Genomic DNA, 27,008 nt, shown 5'->3' on the forward strand with positions numbered 1-27,008 from the left:
TTTTTTTTTAATTTTTTATTAACATTTTCCATGATGATAAAAAAATATCCCATGGTAATTTCCTCCCCCCCCCCCCACACTTTCCCCTTTGAAATTCCATTCCTTTTTGGTTTTTTTTTTTTAAATTATTTTTTGTTTATTTTTATTTATTTATTTGAAAGTGACAGACAAACAGAGAGGAGAGTGGGCCTATTAGGGCTTCTAGCCACTGCAAACGAACACCAGACGCATGTTCCCTCTTGTGCATCTGAATAACGTGGGTCCTGGGGAATTGAGCCTTGAACCAGGGTCCTTAGTTTAGGCTTCACAGGCAAGTGCTTAACCACTAAGCCATCTCTCCAGCCCTGGTTTTTTTTTAATAGCACATTTTATTTAGATTTCATATAGGAATGTGAAATGTGGAAGGCGGGAAGGTAAGGGGAGATAAAGTGGGAAAAAGAGAAGTCTATGTGACCAGATAGGGATCTGGGGAGAAAAGTGTGGAAAGAAAAGAGAAAAGAAAGTTCAAGGAGCGCCTGCCATGTGGGGAGCTCGAGGAGATAAAGAACCCATGTGGAGAAACCAACCCACAGCTGAGTTCTCAAGTAATCAGAGAGCAAGCTCTACCTCGTATCTTCAAGCATAAAGAAAGCGAGCACATGGGGCTCGAGAGATGGCCCAACGCTTAAGGCCTGTAGAGCCTAAGGACCCAGGTTTGGTTCCCCAGTACCTGTGAAAAGCCTGGTGCACCCATATTCCTATTCTCATTCTCTCTTTAAATAAGTAATATTTTGTTTTTGGTTTTTCGAGGTTGGGTCTCCCTCTAGCTCAGGCTGCCCTGGAATTCACTCTGTAGTCTCAGGGTGGCCTCGAACTCATGGCATTCCTCCTTCCTCTGCCTCCCGAGTGCTGGGATCAAAGCCATGTATCACCACACCCGGCCCAAATAAAATATTTTTTAAAACAGCACAACAACTTTTTTTCTGAAGAGCAAAGGACCATTAGTTTCCAATAACACCCATCAGACTATGCGTAGGCATGGTGGTCCCGAGGATTATGTTCTAGAGTTTCTTTCATAAACCTGTGGCATTATCTTGTATTTACATAGAGCATGTGGTGAATGATTTGAACATAGTTGAAAAGGTGGAGATGTGGCTTAATGGTCTCAACCTTGTCTAACTTGTCTGAGGTCCTGGGTTCAATATTTTACACCATAAGAAGAGGGTGAGAGAAGGAAGGGAAGGAATTGGGGTTTTCTCTTGGATTTGTTTTTTATTTTATTTATTTATTTTTATTTAATTAATTTATTTATTTTTGGTTTTTCGAGGTAGGGTCTCACTCTAGTTCAGGCTGACCTGAAATTCACTATGGAGTCTCAGGGTGGCCTTGAATTCAGGGCGATCCTCCTACCTCTGCCTCCCAAGTGCTGGGATGAAAGGCGTGCACCACCATGCCTGGCTTCCCTCAGTTTTATAATCAAAGAAAATAAGAATGCTGTAAAGCCAATACAAATTCAGTATAAATCCAAAAGAATTATTTGGCTAACCATCTTTAAAAAGATAAGGAAGGCTGTTGAAAAAAATTATAGCATCTCCTTGGGAGTCACTTAAAATAATGGCAGATGAATATCTTTCCAGACCTATTAAGATACAGTCTTGTAAAAGGAAGGGAATGGAACATGTGACCTCTCTTCAGTTTAGACTTCAGAATTCCCTGCTCAGAAAAAGTCGTATGAACTAGGTTTTGAGGTTTTCTGAAACATGTTCAGATTTTTTCAAGAGATCTTTTCAATGGTTTGGTTTATTTTATTTCTTTCTTATACATGAACTTAGGGTCTTTGGGTCAGGATTGCATTTTCAGTAAGTCAAATAAACTTGTAAAGCAGGGAAGTCTTTGTTACGACTGCTAGTATAGGGGAAAGCTGGGACTGCCCAGCTGCACTTTGAACCCAGGCACGCTAAAATAAATGACGGTAACTGGAGGGCTTGAGCCGTTCTCCAGTGCGGCAGCAGAACTAGGAGGGCCAGCCACAGCGCCAGGTGCTGCCCTCGGCATACGATCTCTCCTGCTTCACAGGGCAGCTTGTCTGGGGCTTATCACCGTGCTCAAGAAGAGAGTAACTGTCAGGGGCTGAAGTTGATCCCACGTTCCTTTCTTCTGGATCCTGCAATTTCCTCTTCCTTAGTCAGGAAACTTGAAAGCCCTTCTACGCACACACAACTCTCCCCCCTCACCAGACACTTCAAGACTTCAGAGGAGCCCATTTCCCACAAAATTTTTGCAATTTCTTGTTCTCCCACAGGCAAGGCAAGTAGCTAATCTCCCACAGGATGCTGCTGGGTGCTGGAGTGCTAGAATGTTCCATCTCAGGCCCCACCCTGATCTGGCTGTCAAAGCTGCCCAGCACTGCCTTAACTATCCTACTGGTGTTTTTTTTTTCTTCTTTTTCTCCCATATCTTCTTTAATTATTTATTTGAGAGAGAAAGATGGAGGGAACAGGAGAATGAATGTGCATGGGCACGCCAGGGCCTCCAGCCACTGCAGACGAATTCCAGATGCATTTGTCACCTTGTGTGTCTGGCTTACATTGGTCCTAGAGAATTGAACTTGGGTCCTTAGGCATCACAGGCAAGCACCTTAACTGCTAAGCCATCTCGCCAGCCCTGTTTTTTCTTTTTTTAAAATTTTAAAATAATTCCACACTTTGAGTTATTAAAATAGTCCTTAGACTTTCTATATATTCTAAACTCAGATTCCCTAAATTTTTTAACATTTAGCATTATTATTGTGACTTCTCATTGTTTTGTCTTTGGAATCATTTTGAGGGTGAACTGCAAAATGTTACACCTCTTCTACAAAGAGGCTCTCTATATACCCATGATAAAAATTACCAAAACAAGCCGGGTGTGGTGGGGCACACCTTTAATCACAGCACTCAGAAGGCAGAGGTAGGTGGATCGCTGTGAGTTCGAGGCCACCCTGAGACTACATAGTGAATTCCAGGTCAGCCTGGGCTAGAATGAGACCCTACCTTGAAAAAACAAAAGGAAAAAAAAATCACCAAAACAAAAGAAATTAGAGGGACTGGAGAGATGACTAAGTGGTTAAAGGTGCTTGACCACAAAGCCTACCAAGCTGATTCAAATCCTCATTACCCATGTAAAGTCAGGTGCAAGAAATTGAAACTGGGGCTGGAGAGATGGCTTAGCAGTTAAGCACTTGCCTGTGAGCCTAAGGACCCCAGTTCAAGGCTTGACTCCCCAGGACCCACGTTGGCCAGATGCAGAAGGGGTGCACACATCTGGAGTTCGTTTGCAGTGGCTGGAGGCCCTGGCGCGCCCATTCTCTATCTCTGTTTGCCTCTTTCTCTCTTTGTCTGTCACTCTCAAAATAAATAAACAAATAATTTTTTAAAATGTGTGTGCCACCATGCCCGGCTTTAGAAAAACAAAAAAGAAATTGGAACTGAAGAGATGACTCAACAGTTAAAAGTACTTCCTGGGTTGAAGAGATGGTTTAGTATTTAAGGTGCTTGCCTGTGAAGCCTAAGTACCCAGGTTCAATTCTCCAGGTCCCACATAAGCTACTCAAGGTAACACTACATGCAAGGTCACATGCACACAATGTGGCACATACATCATCATACATCATACATCAGTTGCAGTGGCTAAAGACCCTGCTGTGCCCATTTTTACTTCCTTTCTTCCCTCCTTCCTTCTCTCTCTCTCCCCTTCTCTCCCTCCCTCCCTCTTTCTCTATCTCATAAAAAAATGAAACATGTCTGGAGAGATGGCTTAATGGTTAAGGTGCTTGCCTTCCAAGCCTAAGGATCCATGTTTCACTCTCCAGATCCCACACAGGCCAGAAGCACAAAGGTGAGGCAACGCAAGGTCACACACATGCCCACTAGGTGGCACAAGCATTTGGAGTTTGATTGTATTGGCTGAGGCCCCAGAATGCCAATTCTTTCTCTGTCCCTCTGTCTCTCTCACTGTCTCTAAAATTAAAAAATAAAGATAAATTTTTAAAAAAATGAAACATCCTGAGGTGTGGTATCAGGTGTGGTGGCACACACCTTTAATCCCAGCACTTGGAATTTATTTATTTATTAGAAAGAAAGAGAAAGTAAATTGGCACCCCAGGGCCTCTGGCCGTTGCAAACAAACTCCAGGAGCCTGTGCTACCATGTGCATCTGATGGCTTACATGGGTAGTGGAGGATTGAACCTGGGAACTTGAGCTTTGCAGACAAGCGCATTAACTGCTAAGCCCTCTCTCCAGTCCATACACTTTCAAGGTGGTAAAACAACCCAAGTCCAGGTTCACATGTCATGTGTGGTTATATCTCTTGAAATACTTAGTTGTACTGTCTCTTGAAGCTTTATTCTAGAGTATGACCTTCTCATTTATTTTGATTTTTGTTACTTGGATGTTTTTGAAGTGGACAGGGCACTTGTTTTGTACTGTGCCCTCTAATTGGTTTTATCTGACCCTTTATGAGTAATTTTATTTTTCTTTTGAGACAGAGTCTCATATAATGTAGACTGGCCTCAAACTTACCGTGCAGCTGACCAAGGCTGGCCCTCACCTCCTCATTCATCTGCTTCCAGCTTCTGCTTCTAACAGGCATGTGCCTGGCTTCCTTTAGGATTCTTATCTAAAGCAATTATCACTGTGGTAATTACCAAATGGTAATTTTCTAATTTCATTGTTTGTTGTGCTTCTTAGTTGACATTCTGTAAGGAAGAGCTATCTCATCTTCCTCTCAATTACTCATTTACTTACATAATTATGGATTTTTATCCTGTACATTTTAACTTGTTGCTACCAATACTGATTTTGAGGTTTCCAAAATACCAATTTGTCCGTTAAACATCAATTATTTTAGCTTTATTTAGTGGGAACTGCTTTTCAAAGCAATTTTTATGCCTTTTTGAAAAGTTTCCCTTCTTAGAACCCTCCTTTGCTTTCTGCACAACTTGATATTGCAGATTCATTTATTCTTATCCTTTTCCTAACCTACCCATGCTCACCCATTTCTCCTAAGGACTTTGTTTCTTTGTGGTGAAGGAGGACATGTAGAATCCATCATTGGGGGACTTGCCTGTCCGTTTTGCTATTGGTTTGTGACTTCTCCGAGCTAGGGAAGAATGGATGGTAGTGTATGTAACTCACGTTTTGATATGCTATACTTACAGAGCAATTATAGTAAGTGGCAGATATTGGCAGTTGTTTAGGATTCTGCTTGGCTGAGTGGTAGGTGACCAGATAAAGAATTGCCATTCCCTGATGCCTGCAGAGTCACAAATGTGCAGTGTACAAAACCCATTCTCCTCAGCTCTGACCCTGAAGAGATCCAAGGGAACCTCCCCATCTTCCCTCTTCAGCAGTAGACAGAACTGAGAGCGAGCAGCACTCTCCTGTATGTATGTGTTTATGGATATGGGTTTATCCCATTGTAAACAGCTGGGAATGGAGTCACAAAGTCACCTTCTCGCTTTGGGTTTGGTTTTGTGTGTCTTATTTTGAGACTAGGTCTTTCTCGGTAGCACAGGCTATCCTTCAGATTCCTGCCATAGCCTCCCAGTATAAGGAATTTAGGAAAATGTTGCCATGCTTGGAGGACTCCAGTCAGTGTACACAGTGCTGTATTGCTAGGGACCAAATGAGGGTGCTAGGTGGGGCGTGATGGTGCATGCCTTAAATCCCAGCACTCGGGAGGTAGAGGTAGGAGGATTGCCATGAGTTCAAGGCTACTGAGTCCCTTCCTGGGAAAAATAAAATAAAGGGATGGAGCTCTTGCTGAGTGATCAGGCTGAGGGACAAGATGACAGTTCTTTCATAGTGTGTACAGTGTGCTTTCAACTCTCTTAAGAAATGAAGTGATGGGCTGGAGAGATGGCTTAGTGGTTAAGCGCTTGCCTTTGAAGCCTAAGGACCCTGGTTCAAGGCTTGACTCCCCAGGACCACGTTAGCCAGATGCACAAGGGGTCACACGTCTGCAGTTTGTTTGCAGTGGCTGGAGGCACTGTTGTGCCCATTCTCTCCCTCTCTCTCTTTCTCTGTCTATCTGCCTCTTTCTCTCCTTGTCGATAAATATAATAAATAAATAAATAAAGTGATAACATAATTCCAGGTATGAGTTTGAATGTTGGCTTATGGCACTAAATACTCAGAAACAAGGCTCACATGAGGAAGCAGATATTTGGGTAGCTACAAAACGGCGTCTAGAAGTCAACAAGGGGTCTGTGTGAGGGAAAGCTACCGCACGCCATGGCTTGCAGTGGAGACTGAAACTGCAGATGTAAGGATAGCCAAGGGATGTGTGGTGCCGGCAGGCTTCAGCAGAAAGTCCCTTGCTTCATGCTAGCCTGGAAGGGAATGGTGCCAGGAGGCTAGGCATGCCATGTGTCACAAAGAAAAGATGTCTTCCTCCGATGGTTGGTGCCAGCCTCCACTTTTTTTTTTTTTTTTTTTTTTTTGAGGTAGGTCCTCCTATAGCCCAGGCTGACCTGGAATTCACTATGCAGTCTCAAGGTGGCCTCGAACTCACCGCTGTCTTCTATCTCTGCCTCCCAAGTACTGGGATTAAAGATGTGCGCCACCATGCCTGGCTTAGCCCCCACTTCTTAGGGTGTCTGAACATACTAACTCCATAGTCATTCTGGTTGTCATCTACTAATTTTCAGTTTTAACTGGCTGTTATTTAAATACGGTTTGTTTTGTGTGTGTGTTTGTTTGGTTGGTTGATTTTTTAGGGAGGGTCTTGCTCTACCCCAGCCTAATCTGGAAATCACTCCGTAGTCTCAGGCTGGCCTTGAGCTCACAGAGATCCTCCTACCTCTCCCTCCCGAGTGCTGGGATCATAGGGACCGGCTAAGTAAATTCTAAGTATGAAATACTAGAAATTGATTTTTGGAATAAAGTTTTAATCCTGGCTTGTCTTTTTTGTGAAGTAGGATTAAGTCATTTTCTCTGGCTGTTTGGTAGGCCCTAAAGACCTAGGGTGCATGAGAGTCACTAAGGCCATCTGAGAGAGGAAGGAGACTCACTGGAGGAGCTATTTCCAACCCTGACAGGCCCTGGTCAGACACTGCACTTCTCAGCATGGGATTCCGAGCATCTCTGCATTATGTGGGTGACTTGGGGCTGCATGTCACCATAGGTGAACCAAGAATTAATTATTCCAGAGTTTAAAATACCATTCCATGGGTTCCAGGGTTGCCAGAAATTTCAGTGCCTATTGCCTCATCCAGCAGCCTTGCCCTTTCATCCTGGGGAGCCAGGTGACTTTTGCTGTATACAAGGTTGGGTAGAGGTCACAAGCACTCTCTTGTGTAGACTTCTGGGTAAGTGTTTCACTCTTCCCAGTTTTCCCCATGTAGGCCAAAGCATTGCCAGGTGGGTTTGGATGGGTTGGGACTGTTTCTCTTAGGGATATATACATGGTTAAAAACACCTAATCTCCCTCCTCCCTGTGGAGGAGTTAAGCAAATTGAGTGAATGAGCTATAAATTTCACAGGTGATAATCTACATGTCTAATGCAATTTTCACTTTGATACTTACCGGTTTGAAAGTGGCACTGACCATTAGCAACCAAAAAGCTGAGAATGTGATAGAAAGTCCTGTGGTAAGTTGTTTCTATTCAGGCTGGAGAAAGGGCTCAGTGGTTATGCACTTCCCTGCAAAGCCAAAGGACACAGGTTCGATTCCCCAGTACCCACATACACGCAGCTGCACAAGGTGGAACATGTGTCTAGAGTTTGTTTACAGTGGCTACAGGCCCTGTTTCACCCATTCTGTCTCTATCTGCACCTCTCTCTCTCTCTCTCTTTTAAAGAAAGCTGTTTATATTCCTCTTGGTTCCTCTGGGGTAGGGTAACTGTTCTCACTTCCTAAGAAGATTCTTGTTTGCCCTACATACAGGTTAGGAAGGAAGGACCTTTGTTATCGCTTTCTTGGCTCACATGTGGTTCTTGGGAGCAAAGGAGTCTCCTTCACGAGCACGTCGTCACTAGCTGTGCTGTGCTTCCCAGCCAGGCCAGGAGCAGGGTCTCATGCTAGCCCAGGCTGACCTGGAATTCACTCTGTGGTCTCAGGGCGGCCTCGAACTCACTGTGATCCTCCTTCCTCTCTCCTGAGTGCTGGGATTAAAGGTGTGCGCCACCACGCTCGGCTTAGGCCGAGAGGTTTTGTCGCACTGCAGGCGCAACAGAAAGAGGTTGATGTTGGCCGCAGCCAGCCTGAGGCAGAGAAAGGAGAGGTGTGACCAGTTACATTTACACACTCAGTTGAAGAGACACTTAGCTTGCCCTTCCTCCTCTGAGCAGATAACTCATTTCTTTTTTAAATATTTATTCATTTATTTGAGAGGCAGCGAGGAAGGGGCAAATGGACAGACAGAATGGGTGCGCCAGGGCCTCCAACCACTGCAAACAAACTCCAGACACATGCACCACCTTGTGCATCTGGCTTATGTGGGTCCTGGGGAATCAAACCTGGATCCTTAAGGCATCGCAGCCAAGGGCCTTAAGTCATTCCTCCAGCCCCAGATAATTCATCTCTTGATGCATTTATGTAGGAAGGAAAATTCCAACCTTAGTCCTCAGAAACTGTCCAGCAAGCTCTTTCTGCTCCTCTCTCCTATGGAGCACAGTCAAGCCATCGCGAAAGAGAAAGGCTACGAAACTGCTCAAAACAGCGACCTCGCCCGTGACACTGGCTGGAAGATACTGGGCCTGCTATGTCCTCAGGCTTTTGTAGGGCTTTGGAACACTGTTTTGACCTGTGTAATCACGTGTAATGATGACATTTTAATAGGTTCTAGTCTGTAATATAATAAGGAAAATAGCTGTTTTTCCTTATTTTCTCATTATAATATGTTTCACTAAAAGCCTTTGCCATTACTATTTTATTGAACTGAGCTGAACATGACATATTTTAACATCCTGGAGATAGCATCAATGTTGAAAACTGAGCGCTCTGTGATTTATGCAGAGCTTGACTGGTACTGAATGCATTGAAATGAGTTGCATGAGGCAGGGCAGCCAACAGTTTATGTATCATTAAAAAAAAAATAAGCTTGTCATAAATAAGAGCAAATAAATAGCTCTTATAGAATAGTTTGTATTCATTGCTTCAATGAAAACATTGTAAATATGAAACATACGGTCTGCAGTCTCTCATTTTTTCTGAACACTACTGTTTTGCTTTACATAGCTCAGAATTTTTCAAGTTTTGGCATGCAGGTAGATTCTTTTTCTAACAAATCCTTAGTCAGTTTTGTAACTGATTGGCATTTCAGTGAGTCACGCTGAAATTCAGTACTGGACAACTTCCATTCAGATCATCAGTAAGCAGGTAACCTAGTCAGCAATAAATGAAACTTTGGCAGTGCCATCCTGAGAACAGGGACTTGCTCACTACTAAATGCTTCACACACAGTGGGTTTGCAACCAACACTTGTTAAAAGAATAAATGGGGGGGGGGTCTGGAGAGGTGGCTTAGCAAAGCCAAAGGATCCTGGTTTAACTCTCCAGGACACACGTAAGCCAGATGCACAAGGGGGCACATATCCAATAAATAAATATTTTTTTGAAAAATATGCAGGAGTCTAGAGAGATGGGATAGCAGTTAAGCTGCTTGCCTGCAAAGCCAAAGGACCCAGGTTCGACTCCCCAGGACCTGCATAAGCCAGATGTATGCTGCATGCATCAGGAGTTGCTTGCAGTGACCAGAGGCCCTGATGTGCCCATTCTCTCTCTCTCTCTCTTTTTCTTTCTTTCTCAAATAAATAAATAAGAATCAAGACATGAAGGCTGGAAAGATGTCTTAGCACTTAAGGTGCTTGCCTGCAAAGCCAAAGGACCCAGGTTTGATTCCCCGGTACCCACATACAGCCAGATGCACAAGGTGGCACATATATTTGGGGTTTGTTGGCAGTGTCTAGAGGCCCTGTCATGCCCACATCCTGTCTCTCTGTAATAAATAAAAACTTATTTTAAAAAATATGCATGGGGGCTGGAAGAATGGCTTAGTGGTTAAGGTGTTTGCCTGCAAAGCTAAAGGGCCCAGGCTCGATTCCCCAGGACCCACATGAGCCAGATGCACAAGGGGGCACACACATCTGGAATTCATTTGCAGTGGCTGGAGGCCCTGGCACACCCATTTTCTCTCCCCACACACACCTTTCTCTGTCAAATAAATAAATAAAACTTTAAGAAAAAAAAATGCATGGAAGCCGGGCATGGTGGCACATGCCTTTAATTCCAGCACTCTGGAGGCAGAGGTAGGAGGATCGCTGTGCGATCAAGAGAAACAACAAAAAACAAACAAAAAAAAGCATGGATGGTGTGTATGGTACTGGAGAGATGGCTTACTGGTTAAGGCACTTGCCTGCAAAGCCAAAGGACCTTGGTTTGATTCCCCAGGATCATGTAAGCAATGTGCCCAAGATGGTGCATGCATCTGGATTTCATTTGCAATGGCTGTAGGCCCTGGTGCGCCCATTCTCCCTCCCTCCCTCCCTCCCTCCCTCCCCCCCTTCTCTTTCAAATAAATAAATAAATGTATCTTAAAAATATGCATGGAGCTGTAGATACGACTCAGTGATTAAGGCACTTGCTTACAGTCTTAATGACCAAGGTTTGAGTCCCCAGTACCCATGTAAAGCCAGATGCACTAAATGGTGCATGTGTTATAAGTTTGTATGTGCCCTTTGGGGGGGGGGGTAGGGATTGTTGAGTCATCATTGTAACAGAAGTAGAAAGAGATGTCTGTTTTAAAAAGAATGTTCTGGGATTGGAGAGATTGCTCAGTGGTTAAGGTGCTTGATTGCAAAGCCTAAAGACCAGAGTTAATTCCTGTACCTACGTAAAGTCAGATGCACAATGACATATGCATTTGAAGTTTATTTACAGTGACTGGGGGCCCTGGTATGCCCATTCTTTTTTCTCTACCTATTCTTTCTCACTGTCTCTCAAGTATATAAATAAACTATTTTTTTACATTCTTATTTATTTGCAGGGAGAGAGAGAGAAAGGGTTGCCAGGCAGTCCAGAATCATGTACCGCCTTGTGCATCTGGCTGTATAGGAATTCAGGGGAATCACACCTAGGTCATTAGGCTTTGCAGGCAAGCTCGTTAACCACTAAGGTATCTCCCCAGCCCAAACAGTTGTTTTTATTTACAAATCCGATCCCTTTGGCTTTGGTGACAAAATGCCTTAACCACTAAGCCATCTCTCCAGCCTCAAATAATTTCTTTAAAAATTTAAAAGAGAATGTTTTGACCAGGCATGGTGGTACTCACCTTTAATCCCAGCACTTGGGAGTCAGAGTAGGAGGGTCTCTATGAGTTCAAGGTCAGCCTGGGCTAGAGTAAGACCCTTCCTCAAAGAAAAAAAAAAAAAAGACTGTTCTTTCTTATCATTCTAGGAAATAAGATAGAAGAAATTGTCAGGATCATAGCAAAGTGTTTTAGTCAACTTCAAGAAGCTCTCATTGAATGATAGCAAATATGTTAATAAAGATAATTGCACCTGCTTGAAATTGTTTAAATTCACAAATTCATAGTGATACTGAAAACTAATTTAGACGAGAGGAACTAAAGGAGGGTCTTAGGCAGTTTCAGGTAGAGAGTGACGCCCAGAGAAAACCAGGAGATGGCACCTCATATAACACCTCACCCTGACAAAAGATCAGAACTCCTTTTGTTTGTTTGCTTGCTTGTTTGCTTTGTTTTGTGTCACAAGGTAGGGTCTCGCTCTAGCCCAGGCAGACCTGGAATTCACTATGTAGTCTCAGGGTGGCCTTGATCTCACAGCAATCCTCCTACCTCTGCCTCCCGAGTGCTGGGACTAAAGCCCTGTGCCACTATGCCCTGCTTAAGAACAAAACTGTTGGCAGAAATGGAACTTGTAGCCAGTATGGTACAAACAGAGTAAATGCCCTGTCAGCCTGGGCTAGAGCGAGACCCTACCTCAAAAATACAAAAAAGAAAGAAAGAAACAATCAAACAAACGGAACTTGTATCTGATCTAGACTGATGATCTACGGTGCCCACTACAGTCCACAGTCAGTGCAGCTGCCTAGATGGACAGCTAAATAGGCTGGCGCAGAAGATCTGTCTCTGGGATCCACCCTCCAAATCTAAACAGATCAGGCCTTCTCCTTGCCTATAAAGGCAGCTGTCTTCGCCAGCTCCGCCCCACCCCGCCCTGCTCAGCTCCTCTTTTCCAGCTCTGCTGGCCTCTGCCTGTCTGTTTTTTGCTCAGGCCACAGCAATACACGTGAGTGTGCCCGGGCAGGGAGAACACAGTACAGTTTCTTGGTCTGGGAAAACTTTCCTGCTTGCCTCTGCTTTATACTTTCAGTTATCTTCTCACTTTGACTTCGTGCACAATTTTCCTCTGGTCTCTGCATCTCCCCCATGCCTATTTCCTTAAACTAGGCAGAACCATGAGTGTAACCCTCTTCATTACTCATTTCTCCTCTGAATTTCCAGGTCTCTGCTTGGATATTTTCCCTCTTATTTTTCCTCGAGCCTCACCATTTACCCTCCACGACAAAACACATGGCAGATGCCACGCGTGTTCCCTCTAAACCTCCTCTTAAATTGTATCCTCCACATGCGTGTGGCTGCACTCCAGTCTTCCCTTGAAAGCCTCAATTTCTCTTCAATGAGATTGATGAACTATCCTCCCCATGCTTGCGGCTCTACTCCAGTCTTTCCCTAAAAACCTCACTTTTTCTTAAGAGAAACCTTATAATCTATGTACTGTTTTCCACAGGAGAGCGTGTTTCCTACTTCCCACATGTTTATTACTGCTCCAGCCTTCCTTCCTAGATCCCAGTCTCCCTTAAATAAGCCCCACAATATGTTATTTTTCCCTGAATTAACTTAATAATTTATAATTTATCCTTTTCGAGTCTGTCTTTATCATTTCTTAAAGGTAGGACAGAACCTGTACTTGGGATGTCATAAATTTGGGGGACCCCTCTTGAACCCCCAAATCCTGCATCAGAACCAGTTCATTATCTTGTAACTGTGTAAACGAAGCATTTATCCTGCCTTTCCTGGATGCACTGCCCACAGGTCACGAGTCATATATAAGGAAAGCACCTCTCGGCATGGGCCGTCTCCACCAGGAAGTGGATCCAGAAATTGGGCATCAGCCAGAAACGATTGCATTTCTGCTGCCATCTTGTAGGAAATGGAGAATATAATACACACAACTGTATTGAAATATGCAGTAGATCAGAGGACCCCAAATCAAGAGCCGATACTTACAGGAGTGAAGTGGGAACCCAGAGATGAAAGGAGAATTAGAAGTCTGTAGTCCCAGTTTTAAATGGGCAGGACTACTTTAGAACCTCGGACATTTTGGTGGTAAATGTTTACAAAAGAGCTGGGCATGGTTGTGCAGACCTTTAATCCCAGCACACAAGAGGCAGAGGTAGGAGGAACGCCCAGCCCAAAACGACAGAGTGAGCTTAAGGTCAGCCTGGGCTAGAGTGAGTCCCTAACTCAAAACAACAGCAATGACAAAAATTGCTGGGTGTGGTGGCTCACTCCTAAAGGTTGGATCATTTTCCAAAGTCACACTTTTTTTTGGGGGGGAGGTTCGAGGTAGGATCTCACTCTGGCCCAGGCTGGCCTGGAATTCACTATGTAGTCTCAGGGTGGCTTCAGACTCACAGCCATCCTCCTACCTCTGCCTCCCAAGTGCTGGGATTAAAGGCGTGCACCACCACACCCAGCTGCAGAGCTGTTTTTATGTGGTGGGAATGCACTGAAATTTTCTAGAGTCATATTCTCTCATCCTTTAGAAAGCAGCCTTCCTGTAACTCCTGTGTCCGTTCTTAAAACAATCTAACCAAAGCGTTGTGTACTAACAGAAGGGTAATGAACTAGAGGATTCAAGCATGAGGTGGGGTGGACTGAAGTCAGAGAGCTGGAAAAGACATTAGGAATGCCTTAGAACATTCTCTGTTCATTTTCTATTTATTAAGATGCAATATGAAAACAGAGCTGGATGATGCTGCATGTATGGGCAGGAAATTGCCCTTCCCTCCTCCTAGAATGGTGTTGGGTCCTGTGCAATTGTGAATTTGGGACAGATACTTTAAAACAGTACTTACAGAGGAGAAAATGTGTTTAAAAAGTTAGAACGGGAAAGAACAAGGCTAGAATGTCTTAGGATGTGCTGAAATAAAGCTGTCCTGGTTCTTTGGTGAAAAACAGGCTTGTTCCTTGACAAAGTGATTTTCTGTTTTGGAGATTTGAAGTTCTGCCTTGTGGTTGCCCAGGACTAGAGCTTTTTCCACGAATCTGAGGAAGTTAATAAGATTTTTACTTCCAAAGCAGATGTGTCTGAGAAGTCTGACAGACATCCTTCCACCCAAGTGGCTAACGAGTGCTTTTAGAGATGAGATAAAATGATGGGTGCCTGTGAATTTGTTTTAAACATTGTATATTTTGCCACATAGTTGAGATAAATCTTCCTTGAAAAGGAAGAGAAATCACCAGATTTCATTAATAGTATATTACTTTTCAAAGAATTTTCTTTGCGGGCTGGAGAGATGGCTAAGCGGTTAAGGCACTTGCCTGCGAAGCCTAAGGACCCATGTTCAATTCTCCAGGTCCCATGTAAGCCAGGTGTGCAAAGTGGCACATGCATCTGGTGTTCATTTGCAGTGGCTAGAGGTCCTGGCACATCCATTCTCTGTCTTTCTCTGCCTGTAATACATTTTTTAAAAATAAAATAAAATGAGATTCTGCCATTAAAAAAAGAAAAATAATTTTCTTTGAAATAACCTCCCTGCCAACTTTTCATAAATTAAGCATAAACTTTCTTTGACCTCATCACACATAATTAAATAGTTGTTGAAAGGTTAAAACCAAAGATAAAGTGATTGTGTATTTCAGTCTCCATTCCCCTGCAAATTACATAGGAAGTTTGTTTCTGTTCTCAAACCAGGGTAATTACAAGAGACAGTTACATAATTTACACTTTCAATCCACTGGTCCATAATCACACGCTTCCACCTACTTGTATATGCTTGTGTGTATCCCCGTGAATATCTGTGATGCACTGTGACTTGTAAAGGATGATTGCAGTATGATTGCTTGCTTGCAGTGTAACATATTGAATTGATCTTTTAAAAATGAACTTGAGCTATTAACATGTCTATTTGAGTTCCTGTTATTTACGTAGTTTGTGGTTCTTGTGTTCAACAGTTGCTTAATAGTTAACAAATTAAACTCCCAGAGTTTTTTCCTCATAAAATGTGAGACGAGGGGTGTCTCTGTGCAGCCTCAGTAGAACAGTCCCTGCCACACAGTAGACACTCAGCGGTTGACACGCTGTTGAGCCATTCCAGTCCTTTGGTGGTTTGATTGACGGTGGCAGCACAGTACAAAGACTCACGGATAATATTGTTGGTGCTGTGCTCAGTCTGACATATTGTTACTGACGTCTCAAATCTAGCTACTTCCAGTACCGCAGAAATCAACCCAAACAGCAAAGAGAATTGCAATTCATTCAAGTGACTTAGAGAAATGAACCCTCCGCCAGGTGGAGGAGGAGTAATTGATGTCTTTGAACTCTGCTAATGAAATCAGGTGTAGAGGAACACATACTCCCAGGAGGCTGCTGTAGAAGGAGCTCCGTGAGTTCAAAGCCGGCCTGTGCAACAGAGAGTTCCAGGGTAGCCTTGGCAAGAGTGAGATAGTAAATAAATTTAAGCAGGTGCATGTACAAGCACACGTAAACATCTAGTAAAACTATTCCCCATTCTTGACTTCGTAACACATAGCCAGTTTGAACTTTAAGTTCCTCTAAAAATTAAGGGCTAGCTGGTTGTGCAGCACTTGGGAGGCAGGGATACAAGGATCTCTGTGTTCAAGACCAGCCTGGGACTTCAGAGTGAGTTCCAAGTCAGCCTAGGCTGACAATGTACTTGTAAAGAAATAGCCACAAGGAGCTGGGTGTGGTGGTGCACACCTTTAATCCCAGGGGAGGTATGAGGATTGCCAAAAGTTCAAGGCCACCCTGAGACTATGTAGTGCATTCCTGGTCAGCCTGAGCTATGCTGAGACCCTACCTTGAAACCTCCCTCCTTTAAAAAAAAAAAAAAAAAAAAAAAAAAAAGGAGGATAAAGGGCTAGATGCCTACATGGCACTAAATCCACCAGCAACTTGGCCTCTCATTGAACTGATGTACATCTCCACCCCGGGCTCCTACACCAACCAGCACACATGTGCCTAACTCATGTCTATCTCCACCCTGGCTCATCCGTAACCCTGAGGGGGGGTTATAGCCATTTATTGCTAGAGGCTTTTTACCTCAAAATCATTTGAAAGATTAGTTTAAAGAAAAGAAGAAGAAACGAAAAGCAAACTGGTAGAGTGGAATTATTTGTCTAGATAATCTGACGACTAGAGATGTTTCTTAGCCAAACATTTTAAACAGCATTCATCAGTCAGATCATAGGATGAGCTGAGCTTTGATTTTAGAAAGTTGCCTCAGCCTTACAACTCCCTCTTGAGATGTACTGAATTTGAAAACAAAGGAAAATTTTAAAGAGGTTTGTATTCCCATTTTTTTCCTCCCTTCAGCCTTGCCGTATGTTTGGGTTTGCTATGTGAAGCTTACCACCTAGATTTGGAATTACAGCATACTTTTGTCCTGTATGTAAGCGTACACACACACACACACCAGTATTGTAGTGGGAAAGTGAATGAAAAGACCAGTTGCTCTTACCTCCCCTCCAACTATCTCGTCTTATGCAGCCTGGATTTTTTTTGTTTGTTTTGTTTTTCCAGATAGGGTCTCACTCTGGCTCAGGCTGACCTGGAATTAACCATATAGTCTCAGGATGGCCTCAAACTTGACAGTCTTCCTACCATTGCCTCCCAAGTGCTGGGGTTAAAGGCGTGCGCCACCGCGCCCAGCTTAGAGCTGGCTTTTTTGTTGTTGGTTTGCTCTGTGGTAATTAAACCCAGGGCCTTACACGTGTTAGGCCAGTCTCTACCACAGAGCTGCATTTGTTTTGCAGAATCACCTCATTAAGTTGCCTGGGCTATAAGCCATGCAGCCCTTGAACTTGCGATCCTCCGGCCCCAACCTCCTGAGTAGCTGGGATTCTAAGGGTTGTGTCTCCAGAACGCACTCTGGAGCTTGGGTCTGAGATCAGTGGCAATGTGAGCTTTCCCCAATCTGTTGGGTGGGTTCAGGTGAGACATTAGAAGGTTCAGTCTCAGTTGCAGTATTTTAGCACCAGAATGGTTTCACAAGTAGGGCATGGTAGCACATAGAACCATTTGTTTGGGACTCATGCTTTATGCAAAAGCTGTATATGTTTAGTACAGAATTTGAGATATTATGGTTTTTCAGTAGTAATTTTTTTTTTGAGACAGGGTCTCACCCTAGCTCAGGCTACCCCAGAACTCTTTCTGTAGCACAGGCTGACTTCAAATTCACAGTGATCCTCCTACCTCTGTCTCCCAAGTGCTAGGCTGTGCCACTGCACCTGGCGGTGGTAAATTCTTAACGCAATTTTATACTTTAGATGTGAACCTTTTGCCCATGATTCAACTTGGGTAGCAATCCCAGTGGGGGCAACAATTTAAGATGCCTTTTTACAGGTGTACACTGAAGCACCAAATTATTTTCTGAAATAGTTTTTCAGATTGAGTCTTAGATGTGGACTTTTACTTAATTCTAAATGCCAAATGTCTTCATCGAAAATTTTTTTCATAAATTTCACTTTCCCTAAAACATTCTAGAATTTAAAAGCAGTTTGAACTGTGGAGAATCAAAAAAAAAAACAAACAAAAAAAAAAAAAAAAAACAAAGAGGAAGGCATGATTCTGACATATCTTTGCAGTTTCTGTCATGTCAAAGGTAGTGCATTTGGTCCTCCACAATCTCCTAGTAGAATTGCCTCTCTGAAAGACAGATCAAAGTTGTACTCACACGCATGACAGGTAATTGACTCTGTGAACAATTAAATTACTTCCAAAATAAGTTTAAGCTAACATTTTTAAAAATTCTTGCCTTGTCCAAATGGTTTTAGTTTGGGCATATGTATTTATTTCTTACTCGTTTGATTCTGTATTACAGGGACTCGTTCTTAACCAGGAGCTTTATTGATGGACTGAATCCATTTCATAGTTATTTGTCTTCTCAGAGGGAAAATAAAATGGTTTTTGTTCTTCTAATGATTTAGGCCAGCATCTTGCTTATGGTAACACACTAACACATAATCTCCAGTTGAATAGTTAGTTACCTGAAAGACACCGTTGCCAAGTGCAGCCCAGAGCCCCCTAAGCTGGAGGCCGACCTGCCTCTCCTCAACTCTCAGTGTCTCCATTCTCCCGAGCCTTACCTTCTGCCCTTCCTAGACAGCATTGCTGCAGTGGCTCTTTAATAATGGCATAGGTGTGACCCCCACACTTAATATGCCACCAAGGTAAGCGCCATGACTGGACCGGAGGACAGAAAGGGAGTGGTAGAGATACATTCCCACCAAGTTACCATGTCGTTCTTTGGCATATGGCTGTAATGGGGGGTTTGCCCACTCTGTGGATGTGCAGCCCCCTCAACATAGCAGGCCCTGCAGGGGAGGGGAGTCCACTTCCTATCACCTGGTGCCCTATGACAGAATATGCTGTCTAAATGTCTGCCATTTCTCAGACTGATAGACTGACTAACGACACTGCCACCTTCTTCCTTCAGCAGAGTCCACAGACACGCAGAGAGCCATGTAAACTCGCTGGCTGACCCCAGCCTGGGTACATGCATGCACATGCGTCCCTGGGGGTTCGTTCCTACCATCACCCTTCCACTAGCAAGACCCGAAAGACCATCCAGCTCCGGAACAAGCACATGCGGGCGCATTCACTAAGAAAGACTAGTGGCCCACTAGATATAACCAGGGCAGAGCCTGACCTTGGCGTGTGCTGCCAGGGAGCTGGTGAGGGCCTTGGGAGAAGTGATGTCTAAAGGCATTTGGTCCAGCGGTCCTTCCCTAAAGACATGCCGTCTCCACTGCCTGGGTTTCCCTGGCTCAGACCATTTTCTTAGGCACCCTTGACTTTTGTGGAACATGTGGGCTTTTGTTATTTTTTTGTCTGGAGACATTTCAGGCTTCATGAAGCCTGAAGCAGTCATTGTTTCTGTGGGTTGATGGGCTTTCTAGTTCCTCGGGCAGTCCTTGAAGTGAAGGCTTTGCCAAAGGAATTTTGAAGCAAAGAACTGTTTGCTGGGAAGTTTCATTAGCTACTTTCTTGAGACTATTCCTGAGGCAGAATTTTTTTTTCATGGTCTCTTTAATTCAATTTATATTTGGGTGAATAGCTAGAAAGGGAGGGGGAACAAAAGGTAGAATGGCAAAGGTTCTCACAGACAGTGGATACTAGGACAAAAAAAAGAAAAAAGAAGGTGAGCCAGGCGTGGTGGTACATGCTTTAAATCCCAGCACTTCAGAGGCAGGGGTAGAAGAATTGCTGAGTTTGAGGGCCAGCCCAAGACAACATAGTGAATTCCAGGTCAGCCTCGGTTAGAGTGAGACTCTACCTTAAAAAAAAAGCTAGAGAGATGGTTAAGGTGCTTGCCTGCAAAGCCTAATGACCCTGGTTCAATTCCCCAATATCCACGTAAGCCAGATGCATAAAGTGCACCTGGAGTTCATTTACAGCAGCTAGAGGTCCTGGTGTGCCCATTCTCTCTGTCTCCTTCTGTCTCTTTCTGCTTATAAATAAAAATTTAAAGCTGAGCATAGGGGCGCACGCCTTTAGTCCCAGCACATGGGAGGCAGAGGTAAGTGGATCACTGTGAGTTCAAGGCCACCCTGAGACTACATAATGAATTCTGGGTCAGCCTGGACTAGAGTGAGACCCTACCTCGAGAAACCAAAAAAAAATTTTTTTTTCAAATTAATTAACTAAAATTTAAAAGGAAAAGTAAGTGGAATATCTCACTCTGACTCTGTAGCACAAGTTGTCTTTCTTTCTGCCTATATTTTCTTTATATCTCTTAAATTAAGGGCCCAGATGGTCACCTCAGGATTTCATTCATTCAACTTGGTGAATAATTACTCTTCTAGCTAACCCTGCTGCCAAGCACTGTTCCACATGCTTTGTATTAATGCGTGTAATCTGTAATCCTTCCAACAACTGCTGGGATTACCTGCTGCATGGTCTGGGTGAGGACTCTGAAACACACAGGCTTTAAGTACGTTGCCCAGGGTCAGATAGCTACTCTATGGTAGGTCCTGGATTCCGTTCCAGCTCTGTGGCTCCAGAGCCCATGACCTTGGCTCCTTAGGATCTGTCATGCTGGATTCTATATATGGCCTTGTTATCCAACTTTTAAATATTCTCATCTTTCATATAATGCAGATGGTCTCAAAGTACAGTCTGGGCAATTCACAAAGCCACAAGTATTTCAAAGTAATACTTGTTTTTCCTTTTAACTCTCCTTCATTCCTGACTGTATAGCAAAGTTTCCCAGACATTTCATGACCTTGTGATATCAAAACAGATTAAGGACTAAAGTGGTTAAGAGAATCTGTCATCTCTTAAATCCAGACTTCGGAGAGATTTGAAAAGCACTGCTGCTGATTATTTTGTTTATATTTTAGAAAATGTGAGGGTTTTTTTACATTTAAAATTATAGTAATGTCATGGGTTTATTGTTATTTGAGAAATTAATAAATATTTGCTACTGTAGTAAACCAATAGATATAAACAAAAGCTCTCTGGAGTTTTTTTTTTTTAATTTATGTGTCTGCAAACAGAGAGACAAACAGAGAAAATGGGGGCACAAGGGCCTCCAGCTGCTACATATGAATTTAAGATGCATGTGCCACTTTGTGCATCTGGTTTTCTGTGGATACTAGGGAATCAAACCTGGGTCGTTAGGCTTTGCAAGCAAGTGCCTTAATTGCTGAGCCATTTCTCCATTCCCCTTTGGAGTTTGAATAGCTATTTTTGTTGTTGATTTTTTGAGGTTGGGTCTCAGGCTGGCCTCAAACTTACAATGATCCTCCTACGTCTGCCTCCCATGTGCTGAGACTAAAGGCATGTGCCACCATGCCCAGCTAGTATTAACATTTTAAGAGCACTACAGATGGTTCTAATGTACAAAGTTCAAAGCCTCTGACGACACTAAAAATAATAAGACAGTTAGCTGCCTTTGTCCTCGAGCAACTGTGAATCTAGGCTGTATCACTTCATAGGAGTACAGTCGGAAGATAACTGCTTATGGCGATATGAGAGATACATGGGAGAAATCATGTGAAAATAGGAGACCTTGGCCTCCTAAGTGCCGGGACTAAAGGCATGTGCCACCACACTTGGCTTAACCTATTTGGATGTGAAGAGTTTCTTGAGACGAAGGTGGATGAGCACCACCAATTTAGTCCCTTACTATTCAAGTCTACTTCATGGAATGGGGACTTGTAAAAATAAAGGCCCTCAGTCCTCACCCTCCCTACACCTACTAAGTCAGAGCCCATATGTAGCCACGACACCAGTGCAGCTCAGGCATGGAAGAGAGCAGTCCGGCAGCATAGTGGCCAGCTGGCTTTCAGACTGGCGAGGCTGTAGAGAGTCCTCTCTGCTCTCCACCATCCAGGAGCTGCATGAGAGTGCATGCATTGGACATTCTCTATCCCATTGTGTTCTCCATGGTTGTCCCACTTTCACAAACTTTTGGCATCCAGGAGCTCCTGCTCAGTTCAGAGTAGCAGACCTGAGTGAAGCTGGCCTCTTTGGGAAGCTGAGGGACTGGGCCTGCCCCCACATTCAGATCAGTAGGTCTGAGATGAGGTTCCTAGACAATGCTGATAATGCAAGTCTGGGGGCCCACACTTGGGTGTCTTAAGAAGCATTCCAATTAAATAATGACTCTCAGCTTATAGAATTATGGAAGAAATGCCTTAAGCTTCCAGTTTCAATCTGGTAAGATACTAAAAATTGTTCAAAATGTCCTTGTGTGTCTGAGAGGCACCCTTATCTTTTGGTAAGTGGTGAGCGCTCTTTCAAGCAGCTCCTAGGTCATTTAGAACTGTGATCTCAGCTTCCTCATGCACTAATTGCAAAGTCACCAGTAAATTTAAACAAGGAGATGTGGATAGCCCATTAAGTCCATCTCAGTACTTAAAGTGCCATTCATGCGCATGGTCACAGTGCTGCTCACCCGGAAACAGTGACAGATGAGCGCAAGCCCGTGAATCGCCATTCCCAGAACAAGCTGCTTGGATAGCGGCGTCAGATTTCCTCTGCCCTAGAGCTGCCATAAGCCCGTGGCCTGGTGTCTGTTCCCAGGCTTGCAAAGCAGTGCTGTCTACTGATGTGGGCCTTTCAGCAGGATTTGCTGAGCTAAACAGGTGTCTGATGAAAGGTGTGTAATCCTCGGAGATTATCTTCCCCCTAAAACAGCTGGTGACCCCGGACTCCCATAATCCCGACAGATGGGAATTGGGAGTGAATAGCTAGCCCGAGTTTATATTTCTGTGTCTGAGGAAGCCAGTGCAGTTTGGTTTCAGGTGGCAGAAGATGGAAATGTACATGATTGAGTGACTGCCACGTTTAAAGGGGCAGGCCCTTATCTACGCAGTGTTATTTTACTCTTGATCCACTCTATGGTCTTGACCACCACTTTCTTACAAAGGAAAGAGTTTTCATGTAAGGGATAGTTTTGCAATTTTATGCTGAGGTAACTCTCATTTTGGAATTGGGGTCTGCAAACAAACAAGTCACGGGTCTTGTCTAGATAGGTCTTTCCTTGCAGTGAATCCATCCATGCGAACGAAGCTCTATCTCTTTTCTTTGCTTTTTTTCTCAATCTTCTGGAAGGAGTTAAATACTTCAGTCTCAGGGGTTTAGGACCAGGTAACATGAGAAGTGCAAAGTGAGATCAGCCTAAACAGGTGAGGCACACACTTGGTACCTTTTAGAGCAGCTTGGAACTGTTGGCTGTTGTGGACACCACTGTGGTCTTCCTCTCCCTTCAAGGGATAATGTTTTGAATGAAGTACGTGGCCCCTGCTCTGCCCCTCAGGACTCACCTTCCCAGGTTAAGTAGTCTGAGTGAAGCGAACGAGGAAGCCAGATTTTGCCAGTGTCAGGATAGCTAATATGGTGAGGTTGATGGGCGGCTCACTTGTCAGTTAGAAGACTCCCACTCACAAGTGCTGTTCGCCAGAACCTCTGGCTCACAGGCAAGTTCAAGGGAATAATCTCACTAGCGATAATTATACTGCAGCTCCTGAGATTTGCCCTCCATGCATCACATCGCTTTGTTTTCCACCTGAGCCACACAGGTGTCCCCAGGGGAGTTGAGGTTGTCCTGATTGAAAGTAGCCTAAGTTGAGTTCTAGCACGCCATGGGAATCTATTCACCAGGGGTGTATTGTACTTGTTTCAGATGCTTCAGGATAATACACCGGCTTCCAAGATAAGTGCTTTTTATTTCCCTGCATCTTAGATCAATTATTTGGAATCTTTTTGGTAAGTTAAATTTAAGAGCTGTAACTTAAACCATCACATCTCTGTAATTACTTAATAAGTACAATGTTCTTACCAAAAATTATTCTGTCTGCACTATATTGTAATTATGCTCTGAATAGCCTAGATAAAGTAGGAAGAAGCAGAAGGTGGCAAGAAGCTTCTTATCTAACAGACATAAGCCCTATGTTACAAAGCCCTGAGTAGCGTAGCTCCCACAAGAGCATGCCTGCTGCGGGTAACTTTGGGTTTGGCCCTCTGTCCACCTGGCGCACAGCTGGTAGACACAACACGGACCTTCCTGCTCAGCTACACAGATTACCATTCTGCACTCGATGTCACTTAACTAATAAGGAATAAGAAATGTGTCTGTGGGTATTTTCATTGTTCCTTGTGCATTCTATTGAAAACCAAAACTTCGAAAGGACTTTGTGGATTTCCACCTGGCTCGAGGCACAAGTGCGTTTCCTTTAGCTGCTTGTAAGTTCCTTGAGGGCCTCAGGAGTGGAAGAGGAGGACGTTGGTGCAGGCCATGCAAGGTGCCCTGGGACAGTGGCTTTGCGTGGTGAGCAGCATTGGGTGTGTGTCACCCCCGACAATCCACTGGGAACGCTCTCGCCGGAGCTTGGCTGTCCAGTCACTTCTCCCCTCACCGCCGGTGTTTGCTGGGAAAGACCAGTGGGCTGAGTGCCCGTACTCACAGGGGCTACCCTGGGCTTTCCAGACACTTGACAATCACAGGCTACAGTCAATGTCCAGGGGAGTGGACTGGGAAACAGCCATTATGGTAGTACTTTAAGGTGTTGAAAGTTTGTGTCTAAATGTTCCCCAAGGGCCCAGGTTGCCTGCCAACTTGTGTGGCCTCACACTTGCAGCCCTACTCAGGGCGCAAGAGCAGCATGCAACTGGACAGCTAGGCAGCTGGGGGTGCTTCCTTCTCAGTGAAGGGAAGCTAGAACACAGAAGGGCGTGTGCATCCTGAGCAAGGTAGCCCCTTGCAGTAGGGAGCATAGGGGAGGAGGACATGTACCACCTTCCAGACCTCTACCTCTACAAACATCTTTCTGCTGGTCCAAAGGGAGGGCTTTCTCTCCCCAACCTGTGGGGTTCACAGAAGAGCTCAAGAGGGCTCGGGATGTTTGCTGTGGGATCTCCCAGACAGAGGGGTCTGGTTCTTTCCCATGGTTCTGTGGCTCTCTTCCCCCCAGCAGTACAGAGCTGGGGTCTCTGGCTGCCTGAGTAAATTTCTCAGCATGTGCCAAGCACTTAGAAAACAGATGACGGTGTGCCAGTTATCTGTGTTGTGAAGGTTGGGCTCCCTTCAGTCCTCTGGCAGCAGAGAGCTCTCCCCAGGGACGCTGACAGGACTCAGTCCAGGCTGGCTTCAGCACAGCAGCCATCGATGTCAGCGTTCCGCACACTGCTATTGAAAGCCTCCGTCTGGAGCCGAGTGATGCGCCGACAGTGGAACTGGGAAACGTAGTGCCCGTTTGCATTCAGTCAGAGACTTTGCTCTTAACCATGAATCAAAGAGGGAAATGGGTCAGAAGTCTTCAGGGAAAGTGAAACTCAGTGTTAATTTTATTTCAGTTCTTTATAATGGCATTCAGATTAAAGCATCAAAAATGCAAAATGCTATGATTAAACCTCTATAAGGTTCAGGTTAAAGATCTTGCTCTGTATTTCTACATTATTTGCATGGATTTTGAGAAGCAGGAAAAATGGATCAGAGACATTGGATTTTTTTTTCCTCCTCATAACAAAAAAAAATTAAAATTGAGAAAATTCTTGAGAATGCAGCCATTTTGGAGATGTAGATAAAGGAAACCACTGAAGATTTGGGTGGTTTGGAGAGAGGCGAGAATTTTGTAATTGCTGCCACCTACTGTATGTGCTGGATGTTTGTCTAAATTCAGGAAGTTCATGAAGGTGAGGCTGTTGAAATAGATAATTAGAGCAGGGAAGACATCATTAGTTTACAGCATTTCTTCTGTACTCTGTAAGTGGCTCTTAATTACCGAGACAGCCGCCGGCTTTCATTCATTACCTTCAAGTGGATTTAAAGTTTTTCCTCATTTCAAAGTTCGTTTGCCAGGGAGCCTTCACAGTAATGCTATAGAACTTGTTCAAAAGTCTGACTTGCTTGGGAATTTTCAGAGTATACATGGAAGCAACTTGTTTTAAGGAGTTTTGGTTATCTGTATGCATTTAAAAAAAACTTGTAGGAGCAACATTCTGAGATTGGATTATAAATTAATTCCCATGAAAGAGGTGAAAACAGAGCAAGTAAAGCAGATGTGGTCTGCAGCAGTTGACTTGAAAGACATTCTTTTATCAGTCCTGAAACAGGCCTTCCAGATCACCCGGCAAGTTAAACGGAACAGGCAGCATAGACTGCGTCAACTGAAGCTCTTCTCTTTTATTAAGGCCCAGCTGTCAAAGGGTCATTAGGTCCTTCCTGTGGAAAACAACTTGCCCATTAATGTTTGGGGTGGTCCCTGACAGGCCTTCTGAGCGAGTCCCTGACACTGCGTTTTTAAAAGAATTTAAAGCCGGTAGGAGATTTAGATGTTGAGACTTAGCAGAAGTCAGTCTTTGTTACGTGCCCCACAGTGTACACTTGGAACCGGCTGTGTGCATTGACTCCCAGGGCCACTACAGACGATTCAGAAGCACTAACTTGAGAGGTGAAATCACTGTCACTGGAAGAGGCTGCTCACTTAACAGGGTGTGTCCACTGGTGTGATGTTTTACCTTGCTGCTGCCTACGTTATTTCTAGTGGCTCCTGGCCCTTGCTCTGGAAATGCCCCAAATGAGTGGACTTTTGCTCTTCTGCCCTAGGCTACTTGCTTTCTAGAAGAGAAGGCCAAGCAGGGTCTCCTGAAAAGCCACTCTCTGATCTGGGCCGTCTGTCGTACCTGGCCTACTGGAAGAGTGTCGTCTTAGAATACCTCTACCACCACCACGAGAGGCACACCAGCATCAAGGCGATAAGCAGAGCCACAGGCATGTGTCCTCACGACATCGCCACCACTCTGCAGCACCTCCGCATGATTGACAAGAGAGATGGCAGGTGAGTCCCTTGGTTCTGGATGGCACCACCACCTCACAAACATCACGTCAGAGAAGGTCCCTAGGCACATGTGGCCCCTGTAAAGAAAATGGAAGGAGTGCCTTTTTGCTTGCCGTGTTCGTTTTGCCATACACATCTTCTGATGTGCTGCTTGACCTTCCCTGGCCTAGACAGTGCTAACGGAGGTAAAAAAGAAATTCAGGGCAGTTGTGTTTGTTTTGTCTTTAAGATAGGGTCTTATTTTGTAGCCCCGGTTGGCCTTGAACTCATTCATGGCAATCCTCCTGCCTCAGCTTCTTGAAGGTTGGGATTATGGGTTTCTGCCACCAGGCCCAACTAAATCTTAGCACTTTTCAAAAAAAAATATTTTATTCATTTATTTATTTGAGCGAGAGAAAGAAAGAAGGAGAGAGAATAGGTGAGCCAGGGCCTTTAG

The 27,008-nt window shown here is 44.2% G+C and overlaps 1 protein-coding gene across 4 annotated transcripts in view; it reads left to right on the forward strand.

Annotated features, from left to right (window-relative positions):
- Kat6b (lysine acetyltransferase 6B) overlaps window positions 1-27,008 on the forward strand; it is a 214,720-nt gene that overhangs the window by 173,233 nt on the left and 14,479 nt on the right. For all 4 annotated transcript variants that reach the window (XM_045137158.1, XM_045137157.1, XM_045137159.1 and 1 more), the window contains exon 13: window positions 26,341-26,572. In XM_045137158.1, the coding sequence (XP_044993093.1) occupies window positions 26,341-26,572 (232 nt within the window). The remainder of the gene's footprint in view (window positions 1-26,340; window positions 26,573-27,008) is intronic.

Source organism: Jaculus jaculus, chromosome 18 (genome assembly GCF_020740685.1).
Source record: "Jaculus jaculus isolate mJacJac1 chromosome 18, mJacJac1.mat.Y.cur, whole genome shotgun sequence".
NCBI classification, from domain to species: Eukaryota; Metazoa; Chordata; class Mammalia; order Rodentia; family Dipodidae; genus Jaculus; species Jaculus jaculus.